Source organism: Peromyscus eremicus, chromosome 2 (genome assembly GCF_949786415.1).
Source record: "Peromyscus eremicus chromosome 2, PerEre_H2_v1, whole genome shotgun sequence".
Lineage (NCBI taxonomy): Eukaryota > Metazoa > Chordata > Mammalia > Rodentia > Cricetidae > Peromyscus > Peromyscus eremicus.
Genome location: NC_081417.1, coordinates 66,955,524 through 66,968,713, shown reverse-complemented (window position 1 = coordinate 66,968,713; position 13,190 = coordinate 66,955,524). Strand labels below are relative to the sequence as shown.

The 13,190-nt window shown below is 46.2% G+C and overlaps 1 protein-coding gene across 1 annotated transcript in view; it reads left to right on the top strand.

Moving 5' to 3' along the window:
* The window catches only part of Gabbr2 (gamma-aminobutyric acid type B receptor subunit 2), a 349,015-nt gene that overhangs the window by 140,853 nt on the left and 194,972 nt on the right, over window positions 1–13,190 (top strand). The window contains exon 3 of the mRNA XM_059254316.1: window positions 10,145–10,315. Coding sequence (XP_059110299.1) covers window positions 10,145–10,315 — 171 coding nt within the window. The remainder of the gene's footprint in view (window positions 1–10,144; window positions 10,316–13,190) is intronic.

Genomic DNA, 13,190 nt, shown 5'->3' with positions numbered 1-13,190 from the left:
AGGCTGTCGCTGACTCAGATTTAATACCTGTGCATAGCACCCCAAAGGCCTCTGTGGGAGCCTGGCTTCAAGCAGAATTCACCAGCATGCCAGACATTCATTCTCCCTCATTAACTTGGGGACACTTTGCAGCCACCCTGCACCACATGAATCTCACGACATTGAAATTGAAGCACATAGTGTCCAAACAGCTTTGCCCCTGGGCTTGAGGGCAACCGTGGCCTGGCACAGCCCCTAAGTGGCCCTCAGTTCCCAGTGCACACGGCCGGTGTCTTTGTATGCGTCCTGGCACCAGCCACAAACACTGTTTTGTCAGAAGCTTCCTGAGAAAGTTGTGTTGCATTCAGTTGGGCTGAAAGGGACCCACGATGACAAATACCTCCCTCATTTCATTACAGGCACAGTCAGCAAACCCACTGCAAAAGATTAAACCTAGCAGAGAAAAGAACAAGCCTCCATCATCCCTCCTGCCCTCCCACCTGGCACAAGTCGCCTCCCAAGCTCTTAGCAACTGTGGCCACCCCTGTTAACCCATCCTCTAGAGATGGTTCATCTCCGCAGAAGAACTCAGTTCAGGAGTCCCAGACCAGGTTAAAAAAAAAAAAAAAAAAAGAAGAATTACATTCAGACAGGAATTCATTGGTGGCTTGGAATCTAATAAAGTTAGTGAGGCTGGGGAATGTACTTATCCGCCGAGAAGTGAGGTACAAGGCAATTGTCTAGCTAAATCAGATCAAAAAACCACCCACCCCCTCAAAACCACAAGTCCCATCATTTTCTTAGGCTGTCGGAGGGAGAAACACAGGTTTGTGGTTGCCGGGAACCTTTGAAATCTCTGTTCCAACCCATCGTTTCAGAGATGAGAAGGGCAGCAGCTTCCCAAGCCCGACAATTCGCCCTTCCCTACTCTCGGGGACCAGGAACGCCAGTCTTCGGTTTCTTGGGTGTCCTTGGGGTTTTCACTCTCTGCTTGTCTCCATTTGGAGCCTTACTGCTGAGCATGAGTAGCTCCATGTGCAGACCCTAAAGTCTTGAGACGTGTTCCACAGCCACACAGCTCCCATTAGAGAGAACACCCTGCCTCCTTCATGTGCCACTCTGCTGGTTAAGCATGTATCCCCCAGAACTTACCAGAACAATCCACACCCACCATGGAAACTTCTATGTCTGAGAGATAAACTCCCCTCCAAGTAGCCCCAGAATATGTTGTCTCCTCCAAGTTCCACGAGATCTCCAGGAAAGGAGCACACCCTAGATCATTGCCTGCCTCTGCTCATGGTTCAAGGCTCTGTGCTGGGCTGCAGAAAGAGAACCAGAAATGGCATCAGAAGACCAGCTCCACCTCTCACTTCCTGACCTTGTGCTGTTCATGTCACACGGGCTACAGCATCACCATTTGGGAAATACTTGCTACCTCAGGTGATGCATCTGAACCTGCTGACCCCAAGTCAGGCATATGTCTATGAAAATGCCCTGGATGGCTCACATCACGACCAGCCACCCGAGTGGGTGGTGGCGTGGGGGTATCTCCATCCATCCATGGCAAACAAGTTTTCCTCTTGAGCACGTTAGAGAATGGAGTTGCCTGTGGGTGTATAGAGTGGGAGGATCAAAGCCAGCCTGAACCAAGATGACCCAGGCTCCCCCAGTGCTGACGGACTCATCACAAGCTTGGCCTCACTCCTCACAACCGCGCAGGAGGACAATGGGCTTCTGCACCTGAAGAGCTGTGCTGCCGGCACTTCCGATCCCTCATGGACTGGGCTCCCTGGGACTGAAAGCCAGCACGATGACCCCATAGTAAAGGTGCTCCCCACCAGCCTGATGACCTGAGTTCAACCCCAGGAACTTGTAGTTTGTCCTTTGACCCCCACACCCACACCATGGTACCTCCCCAAACACATAATTAGATGTAAAAGAAGAAAAAAGTTATAAAGAAACCCTTCCTTCCTTAAGTTGCTTTAGTCAAATTTTTGTTTGTTTGGTTGGTTGGGTTTTTTGGGAGTTTTTTGTTTGCTCTGGAAATGAGCCAAGTAACTAGCACAAGCCCCACACCTCTCCATACAACTTTCATAATCATGGGCAGGTTTTTTTCTTCTTTACTTATTGTGATACAAATACACATAGTATAAACTCACCATATTAATACTTTAAAGAGAATGCAATATCATTAAGTACATTTGGTGCTGTTGAGTCAACACCACTATCTAACACTAGAACATTCTAATCTCCTCCAAAGCACACCCTACACCCTGAGCAGTGGCTCCCAGTCTGTCTTCACCCCAAACTCTCCAGCTGCTGAGGACCACAGATCTGTTTCTTGGCAGATTCTGAACCTCTAGCTCCATTTCCCAGCCTCTGAGAGTAGAGAGAGTAACCACAGTGCCCACCTTGTGTGACCGTCCTGAGGATCAGCTGGCTGAGCAGCTGGGGACACTATAGGGTCTACACTCACAGCTTAGTGTGGGCTCTGGAAAGGAGCAGCTGGGTCACACAGGCTGAAGACTTCCCTTTGCCCTGGCTTCAAGGCGTGGCACACAATTGTGTAAACTGAGGCAATGGTGCTGAGATTCTGGGAGGGTCTGCCACCACTCCAGCCAGGTAGACACTGGGGTAGAGAGCTAGGAAGAGGTGCAAAGGATGAGAGGCTGCATTTGACAAACAGATCCCAGCAGAAAACTTTTCAACTTTCCTTTGAAACTATCAAGACATGGGAAAGAACACACACAGACATACAGACACATATACATGCATACACAGAGACATACATGCACACATATATGCATACACATATACAGACAGACATATACATACGTACAAAAATATATACATATACACAAAGACACATACATATACACATGCCTACAGATAGACATAGATACACACATAGACAAATACATATATATATACACATACAGATTTACATATGCAAATACACACACACACATACATACATATGAACACACCAGACTTCAGGACTTGTTGCCATTCTGGATATTAGAAAGCATCACTAAACTTTGCCTCATAAAATAACAATTGCCCAGAAGATCAGCAGAAGCTTCCTCTAGTCCCTATGGTCTGAGGAAGAGACCCCTCACTTACATGGTCATGAAATTGGAAAATGGTGTCTCTACCTCAAGCTACCCATCACCGGGGCAACCAAATGGCTTTTTCTCTTCATTCTCACATGTCTTTCTAAATTTAAAAGGATAATAAATTCCTAGAAAAGTGCTGGAGAGAGGGTACCAGAAGTGCATTGCCTTCTGGGAAGTGAGATTTTTCATGGTCAGAAAAGAAGCAGCCTTGCAGGAGTGCATGATGGGAACTTAACATCCTGTGTTGATCCAGAGCGATAGAAAATTAGATATGGAGGGCAGACAATGATATCACCTTGCCGCTGTAGACCAGCATAAGATGAGCACCAGTTAGACACCAAAAACCGTGGAAAGCATGGCCTTGCTTTAGGGTGGACACCAAAAAACCCTCTGGAGAAGTATTTCAGAAAGAGCCAGAGGAAGTAGAGAAGAGTCTAGTTCTGAAAATGATTGCTACAGGGTAAAGAAGAAATTTTCAGAATGTTTCTTGCCATCCACAGTCAAACTCAAAATACTCGAGAATTCTCATACCCAGCACAATCTCCCCGAAATAGGAAGCCTGAGGTGAGAGTGGGAACAAAGGAATATGACCATAAAAACACTGATAGGAAACTAGAAACATCAATAACACAATAAAAATGTGTTGGTCGATAAAGCTTCAAGCCGAGGTCCAGGGTGGCCAGCATGAGGCTGTATAGCCTGTCTGCCGCAGCACAGCCAGAAAGCTGCAGAGTCTGACAGTACCTCGGAAATACTAAGACAAAGCAGGAAGTCAGATAATGCCAGACATTGGCTGGGTTGTGTCAATGAGACCCTATGCCCTCCTGGGAGGACTGTGGATGATACAGCCATATTACCAGAAAACAGTAAAAGTTAATATGCACAGACACTGAAATAAGACCATGCAATAAGCCCATCAGCACTTGGGAGGCTGGGGTGAGAGGATTGGGAATTCAAGGCTAGTTTTACCCTGTCTCACAAACACACACAATACAGATGGAATAAAATGAAATGTTCTACCACTCAGAGGACAAGGACCAAGAATTGAAATCACAAGAGAAAACAGAACAGGTAAGGATTTAGAGAATAAAAAAAAAATGGTGCAGAGGACCAGGTATCCAGAGGAGAGACAAGGATGTAGGTGATTATTATATAAGAGGCAAACATGTGGCATATATTATATATACACACATATAACATACATAATATAATGCACAAAACCCCAGTATATAAATAATAAATATACTTAGCCGGGCGGTGGTGGCACACGCCTTTAATCCCAGCACTTGGGAAGCAGAGGCAGGCGGATCTTTGTGAGTTTGAGGCCAGCCTGGTCTACAGGGCGAGATCCAGGACAGGCACAAAGCTACACAGAGAAACCCTGTCTCAAAAAACCAAAAAAAATGATAATAATAATAAATATACTATAGTATATACAATGTAAAGTATTTAAAATACAATGTATTTTCCTATATTTACATGTTTTGAGTTGGAAGACCTGAATGTATAAATTGAAGTGTTTCTTATATCCCAGACAAAACTGAGAATGCCACACCCAGGTGTATGCTGGCAAGTTTTTTAAACTCCAAGAACAAAGAAAAACAATCTTTCAGGCATACAGGCAAAGAAAACCAGGTACCTACAAATGAAGAGTGATCAGGTTTGCCCCAGGTTCCTTCTCTGCATCATGCTGCCCTTTCAAAAAGAAGTCACAGCCCGAGAATTTTATACTCAGCTGTTTAGGGTTATGTCAAGGCAGCAGAGGGCCAGAGCAGCTAAGCAAGTTCACAGCCCCTTTCTTTCTTCAGGATATCAAAAGGTGTTCCTTCAGGCTGACACATGGAGCAAGATAAATTCATACAACCAACAGCATTGAAAACAAAACTATACTCTAAAGGGAGCCATGGGAAACATACAAAGAGCAAGAGAGCCAATGAGGCAAGAAATGTGAGATCAAGTGCTTATTACAGTAATAAGTATATATGTTTAAGCATCTAACCATGCAGTGCTTCCCAGAAGCACCTGTCTGTCTGTCTGTCTATCTATCTATCTATCATCTGTCTCTATCTATCTATCATCTCTATCTACCTATCTCTATCTCTAATAATCTCGATAGAGTGTAACCACAAGGAGGCTCAAAGCTATGAGAGGCAAATATGAGCAATAAGTTAATAAGGGCAATGCTATAACTATCAAGCAAGATACATCCCAAGAAGCAGTAAATGACAGAGGTTTATTTTGCCTTCATAAATATTTCAGTTCTTGGTGCAGTCTGTGAATATCTATTAAGTACCTGCTGTTCACACTAGGCAAGGATATGCATGGCTGAAAAATAAAGATACAATTGTGATGAACATTTACGCTCAAAACAACATAGAATGAAAGGCAACAAAAGCCAAACCTGTTGAAATGCTAGGAGGTGGTGGGAGACAATGGAAGGAACCTAACGAGCCTCTCAGCCTTGAAGATCAAGTAAACAAACGCACGAAGCATACAATAGTAACATAATTAGGTTGGTTGTATCTATTATGCATTAGGAGTCTAATAAAGAATTCCGTCGCTTACATCTAAAGATTGAATCATTTTCCCAGCCTCTGTGGAACTTTTACAAAAGTTGATTCTATAAAAGGCCACCAAACCAGATTTCAACACATTCCCAAAGCAGGTACTGCATGGTCCAAATTCTCAAAACAATTGCAGTGAAACTAGATGAAACAAAACTATGAATTAAAATTTAAAATCCTCTCTTCAGTAAGTGTGCGGTTCGGGACTATCTGGAAACTTCCATCAGTCTGTTCAGAAATAAATTTGGTTGAGAGGAATAAGGCAGGAGGCCCAGAAGTGTAGACTTTCAAGTTAGGGTGTTAATGCTGGAAGCCCCGGTATTGCCAGATGCTGGGGAAGGCCTGGGAATCACCCAGCAGCAGATGGGCAGCATCAAGCCAAGAATAAGCACTGGTATTGCGAGTCCTTTAGACCTGAGTTCTGCTTCCATCTTTCCTTGACTTTGATGGATGTCTCAGACCACACCATTTCTGATTAGCAGTCTGTTTATTCAGGACCACGGTCCTGGGCCTATCGAGGGTCCTCAGCCCTCCCTGGGCATCTTCTTTCCCTGAACTGTTTTTGTTTTAAGATTTATTTTATGTGTATCGGTGTGTTGCCAGCACATATGTGTGTGCACCATGCGTGTGCAGCACGTGTGGAGGTCAGAAGAGGCCATCAGATCTCTGGAACCAGAATTACAGATAGCTATGAGCTGCCATGTGGGTGCTGGAAATCCAGTCCTAGGTCCTCTGCAGGAGCAACAAGTGCTCTTAACTGCTGAGTTGTCTCTCCGGCAGCAACCTGTGCCCCCACCCCCACCCCCAAAAAACCGCTATTTTTAAATACTGCTACCTCTTGGCCTCTCTGCCCAGAGAATCTGATTGAGTTGGTGTGAACCAAGTTGCTCGGTGCGCGGCTAGGATAAGTAACCAGAAAGGTGATTTCTCATTTCTGAAATTCTGTGGTACTACGAGACACCTACAGCCTTCCCCTGGAAGAAAGTTCTAGGAGACTAAAGCCCATGAAACAGTAATGCAATCCAATCAAAGTGTGTATTATCTCAAATGGTGCAGAAAATGTCAGCTCCAGTTAATATTTTGCACCCAACATGATTTAGACCTGGGGCATATATTGTACTCCAAGACCATTGTAAACACAATGGACCATTTATTCACTGAACAGTAACCACTGTAATTACCTACAGGGCAAACATATGAGGTTATTCGAGCAACAATTAATTGTGGGCCTAGAACTAATGGGACACTAACGGTAAAGCATCAACCAGAGCACAAATCAGAGATCACATCAGAGAACGTGTATTAGATAAGCATCTGAGAGATGTGGTGGGCATACGTAATGTCCCAGGTCCTGAGGTAGTCACTCCCAGATTTCCCTAATAGCTTCTTAACTGGTAAGAGGAGGAGGCTTACCATGGGGTTCTAATCTTAAGAGAAAAGTTGTGAATATTATATTGGATAAGACTGGACACAGCTGCTGTTTCTTGTGTTCCCTGCGGGACCCATGTGTCAATGTGTCACTTGCAAGCAGGTGTACAGACCTTGTTTGGATTGAATGGCATTCTTTGTGAATCTGATAAAAGTCACAGAGTCTTGTTTTGTTTTTCCAGATAAAAGAATGTGTGTATCTGTATGTAGTGAAATACCCATGCAACTCTTCCCTGCAGTGTTTGTAAGGGTTCCCTCTGTTCTCACTGCACAGTCCAGCCTCCGTGTGTATATCTCCCAATACAGGGATCTCACTTCTTCTGATGCAAGGCTTTCCAGTGTGGGCAGCCCAAGGAGTAAAGAAGCTTCCATGTGTCTAGCTGGAATTCCATTCCATGTAGAGTCTTCCCTCTGGTCCTGAGTATCCCTACAATTTTAAAAATAGCCATACATCCTTTACCCTTATCAATCTTGGGGCATCTCTGAAGACTTAGTTAGGGTTCCTATTGCTGTGAAGAGACACCATGACTATGGCAACTTTTACAAAGGAAAGCATTTAATTGGGGCTGGCTTACAGTTCAGAGGTTTAGTCCATTGTCATCATGGAGGGAAGCATGGTGGCACACAGGCAAACATGATGTGGAGATCTCCACTGCCTGCCCTGGAGCCCTGGGGAGAGTTGGTAAAAGTAGCAGTAAAGCCTTTACATCCACAGCTCAAGGGTCCTGGCTGTTGTCGCTTGGGGTGCTGACCTGGGGCTCATGTATATCAGAATTAGTGCTGCTGCTGTGGCACACGAAGGTCCAGAGGAAGCTCTCAGCAGCAAGCAAGGTAGCTTCAGCCCTCCTCTCTGTATCAAATTCAATGAAAACGAAAGGAGGAAGAAAGAAGGAACAGAGCAGCCATAGAGGAATTCTTTCAGAACCCCAGAGTAGGAGCGACCTTTCTAAATATCACGCAAAATCTGACAAAGCAAATGGAATAAAGAGAATCTCAACCATGGGTCAAACATTTTTTTCTTTAAAATTGTTTTAGTACATTTGTGTGGGGGAGCATTTGTGAGTGAGTGAGTGAATGAGTGTGTGTGTGTGTGTGTGTGTGTGTGTGTGTGTGTGCATGTGTGCACAAGCCCACGCAGGAGCACGTATGTGGAAGCCTGATTCTCTTCTACCATGTGGTCCTAGGGATTGAACGTTGTCAAGCTTGATGGCAATCTCCTCTACGCACTAAGCCATCCATCTCCCTGGCCCCCAAACCATTTCTATGTGGTAAAAGACTACGAATGACGGCAAAAGACAACATACAAAGCGTTAATAACTGGAAAACTAGGGACCTCAATCTCTGCCTTAATATAAAAGATCACTTTTTTACAGACAGACAAGGAAGGGTAAGAGTAAAATTGGAAAAGGGACAAAGGATAAGAGTCATTTCCATCCAGAGAGGAACTATAGATTGCTCTCTGACCTTGGGGGAGACTCAGCCTTGGTCCCCGGGAGATAAATGCAAATGAGAAGTGCAGCCAGATGCTGTTTTCCCATCATCTCACTGCAAGGATCAAAAAGGTCGAAGCTACCTTCTGTGGATGAGGCTGGGGGAAGAGGAGCAGAGATCAGAGGGAGTGTTAGGAAGTGGTGACATTTAAGCTGGACAGATAATTAAAATCCAATTTAACAACTTACTGGCACTTAAAAGAGAACGAAAAAATAATAAAGGGAAGGGTGGACAGATCTGACTGCCGGGTGTAAATTAAAATACCACGTGTAAGGACAGACAACACGAGGTTCACGGCAGCCATGATAGGCCACGTTTGAAGGCTATGCGTTTTCAACGTCTTCTTTAAATGCAGCTAAAAAGCACCAGAGTCCCACTCAGCGATGAAGGCATGCAAAAGCACTTCCTAAAATAGGACCCACTCCTTAGAAGCCACCCATGGAAAAAGGCTCAACAGTATATGTAACCACGAATGTAACAGGATCCCATTTCTGTGGTGGCTCATTATAAGGTTATATAGGAAAACGGTGTGCATTCCCTGTTGACAAGAATGTGGTGAGACCGGACCTTGAATTATCTCTGACTTGCAGATATACAAAGTGGGTAGAATATTTTCAGATTATTTAAATATGAAGATATTAAAGATTTGCAGCATTTATTTATTTATTTATTTATTTATTTATTTATTTACTATTTATTAAGTATTTTTGAAGCAGAATCTTGTGGAGCCCAAGCTGGCCTCAGAGTAGCAGAGGATAATCTTGAATTTCTGATCCTCTACCCCCTGAGTGCTGGGATTACAGGAACACTGCCATTTCTGCATCCCTGGGGATAGAAGGCACAGTTTCATGCATGCTAGTCAAGCATTCTACCAACCATGCCACTTGTCCAGGTCTTTACCTGAAAACATCCCAGGCTGTCTCATGGAAATACCCTGAAATGGAGGGTGAAATGCTCTGCACCAAGACGCCCATGTGACAGTAATAACAAATGTGGCAAATAGCAGGGCAAATGAAACAGTGTTAGTGTCCCTAAATTAAAGATAACTCAAAAAACTAGCCTGTTCACATGCCAGACAAGGATGCCGATAATAAAATGCTGCAAAGAATTTCAGGCTGCAAGTTTCCTTGCTTAAATGGGGAAACAGTTCATTTGTGTATAGAGAATGATCTAACAAAAGACAAACAAAAAACGCTGTTCGCAGAGAAAGTTCTGGAATGGAACAGATCACAGTATTAATGGTTCCATTTCTCTGGGGAGGTGTAGCTCGCTGGTCCATCCAAGCCCTTTTTCCTTAGCTAACACTTTTTATCTTCTCTTCAAGATTGCTCTTCCAGAGGACCAGAATTTAGTTTCCAGCTCACATCTGCCTGTAACTCGAGCTCCGGGGCATCTGTCGCCCTCTTCTGGCATCCTTGGGCACCTGCACCCTCGTACACACCTACACAAAGACTCATGCAATACACATTAACTAAATAAAACCCCTGTCCCAAGTGAGAAATGCCCGCCAGGAAGGACTGGGTGCAAGGCCCCAATTAAAAAACGTGTCCTCTCTCGTTTTCTCAGCTTTCCTTCGCCGCCACCACGCCTGTTCTCGCGGATAAGAAGAAGTACCCATATTTCTTCCGGACGGTGCCCTCTGACAACGCGGTGAACCCGGCCATCCTGAAGCTGCTGAAGCACTTCCGGTGGCGGCGCGTGGGCACACTCACGCAGGACGTGCAGCGCTTCTCCGAGGTACTCCTGGCTCACATTTTGAGAGGCTTTCACGGTGACACTTCCATGCATATGCGTCATTGTATCTAGCTCCAGTAACCTCCCTGCCCCTCCTTCCCTCACCCTCCTCTCCCTAACTGTCCCCTTAGTCTGTCTCACACCGTTATCCTCTCTCGTCCTCTCTCTCCCCGTTCTCTGCTCCCTTTACTCCTAACTCCCGTTCCGACTTTCTCTCCCACATCCCTTTTGGTTTAGAATTCAGCCTTCTAGAACTCATCTCAACACACACATTTAAATCCAATGACTTCTTCATACCACAGATGAATAATTTCACTTTTCATTTGCTCTGCAGTGGGTCCCAGAGACCTTGATTGAACTCCTGTTTAATAGGGTGGTGTGTGAACTCAGATGGGTGCATTGTAGCTCATGGCACCAGAGCACTGGGGGTGTTCACAGCCTTGTACCTCACAGCCTCCACCTCAGGCCTATGTGTTCATGTTGGCAATGTTTTTCTAAAAGTGAAGTTACGGCTATTAAAACTGGCCGGAACTGACTTCCAGGAAGTCAGGTCCACTTTCAGGATGCTTGAAGATTCCCATATATGCACCTCCTCATCAGCAGTGGGTGATGGCCCTCAGTGCAGCATGGTGGTCTGCCCCTTTCTCTTTCCCTCATTTTGTCTGCCTCCTAGTCTCCTGATCAAGTCATCCAGGGAGACTTAGAAGCCCCAGAGAGGCACCCTGTGGGCCACGGGTCACAGAGGGTTACACATGAGAGTCCGGTGAGCAGGCAAACCTCCACATATATCCTCCAGCTGTATCCTGGGCTCTAGCAGGGCTTGAAAGGGCCAGGGCTGGGAGTCACAAGCTTGGATTCAGCAGATTCCACAAATCCCTTTCTAAAGCTCTATCCCCATTCAGCAGCCATTCGATGGTTGGCTGTGAGAACCTGGAAAGGCCCCCCTCACAGCTCTGAGCTGTAGTTCCCGGCCCCCCAAGCAAAATAAGGACAACCCCCACCCCAGATGCCTCCCTGTGTGTGTGTGAACTGGCACTGTGAACTGTAAAGCCCAGCACAGAAAGGAGTTGGAAGTGCTTGGGAATGGAAGTGTTGGGCGGTGATCCCAGCCAGGCGTGCGTTCCCAGGCAAGTCCCTCAGTGAGGACCAAAGGGACCTTGACCTCCAGTGGGAACCACTCACTGCCAAACCCTGAAGAGGCTGTTGCTGGCAGAGTCCTTTGTGGAACTGTGACAGGGCTCTCAGTGAGTGAGAAGCCCTGCAGCGATTCAGGGGTGCCTGCTCAAATAGCATCTTTGGCTGTGAGAGCCTAAAAAGTCCTTAGAGATGCTTCCCCAATCTCTTTATTTTGTAGAAGGGGAACTGAGGCCCACAGCAGGGAAGGCCAATGTTCAAAGTTTCAAAGTACCTCCAAAGTCACAAAAGATTGTTCAAAGACAAACGGGGACCGGAGCCGGGAGGGTAGCTCAGTTGGTACGGTGCTTGCCTAGCATTCATGAAGCCCTGGATTCCACCCCCAGAACCACATAAACTGGGTAATACACACCTGTAATCCAGCACCAGGAAGGCAGAGGCAGCACCACCAGCCATTTAAAGTCATCCCCTGCTACACAGCAAAATCAAGGTTTGCCTGGGGTACGTGAGACCCGTTTTAAAAAGGAAGGAGGGAAGGAAGGAAGGAAGGAAGAAGGGAAGGAAGGAGGGAGGGAGGGAGGGAGGGAGGGAGGGAGGGAGGAAGGAAGGAAGGAAGGAAGGAAGGAAGGAAGGAAGGAAGGAAGGAAAGAAGGAAGGAAGGAAGGAAAGAAGGAAGGAAGGAAAGAAGGAAAGAGAAGAGAAAAGGACTGAATTACAAAATCCTGACCCCTAGTTCAGACATCATTTCCTTTGCAGCTGTAACTTCCTGGAGTCGTGTGGGAACTGCTGGTAGGGAGCCTCCGAGGTCTGAAACTCACGGAGCTTGGTCAAAAGAGTGCAAGAGATCAGCCTGGCTGTCCCATTGAGTGCTTTGACAATCTCTAAGCTCACTCTCTCCCAGTCAAGCTGCCTTCCAATGCCATCATCACATCATTGGCTCTCCCGCCTCCCTCCTAAGGAGCCTGCCCTGTAGGGGAGGTGATGGTTCCCATATTGCAGATGAGGAACCGGAGACGAGCAGAGGGCAGAGGGCTTTGCCTGGTGTTCCAGCTGCTGGTCGTTGCTTTTTCTATGACACTGTCCTCCCTAGTGACACTGTCCTCCATGAGATCAGGTACTGGCTGTTTGGTGTAATATCCCTGGCCCCACACAGCTGTGTCAGGGCATCTCAGTGGGAAGACTCCTTTCCAGAGCACAGGATGTAGCTCAGTGACATGGCCAGCAAGGACCCTTCTTGATTAAAACTCTCAGCCCAGCTGACTCCTCTCTGCCTCAGAACCTTGGCATCCTCACCAGGCGTCTGGGCTCCACCACTGGAGTGCAGCTGCTGGACCCTGGCCAGGGGCTAACAGCTTCTCAGGAGTGCAGAGGAAAGTGGATTCCTTTTATGGACCCAGGCAATTGGCAGTGTCAACCACTTCTGTTCCAGACAGGTGCACTGGAAGGAAGGGACCTAAGGAGAAAGTCAGTCTGAGGTCGGAGGGGTGGGCATAATCCCAGAATTCATTACTGTGGTACTGGTACTATGAACTAAGTAGAGTCTGAGGGCCATCCCAGCCATGGCAGCAGCTGCTCCTGCAAGCCCATAGTTCCTATTGTGTGACAATACACCCGGGGAGACCCGAACGAAGATCCACTTACCCCAGATAGGAAACCAATGACAGAGTGAGGATACCACCAGAGCCCAGTTGGTGGATGAATGAGTGTACTTGGATTACTTATAAGGTTATAGATGAAGGGTTAC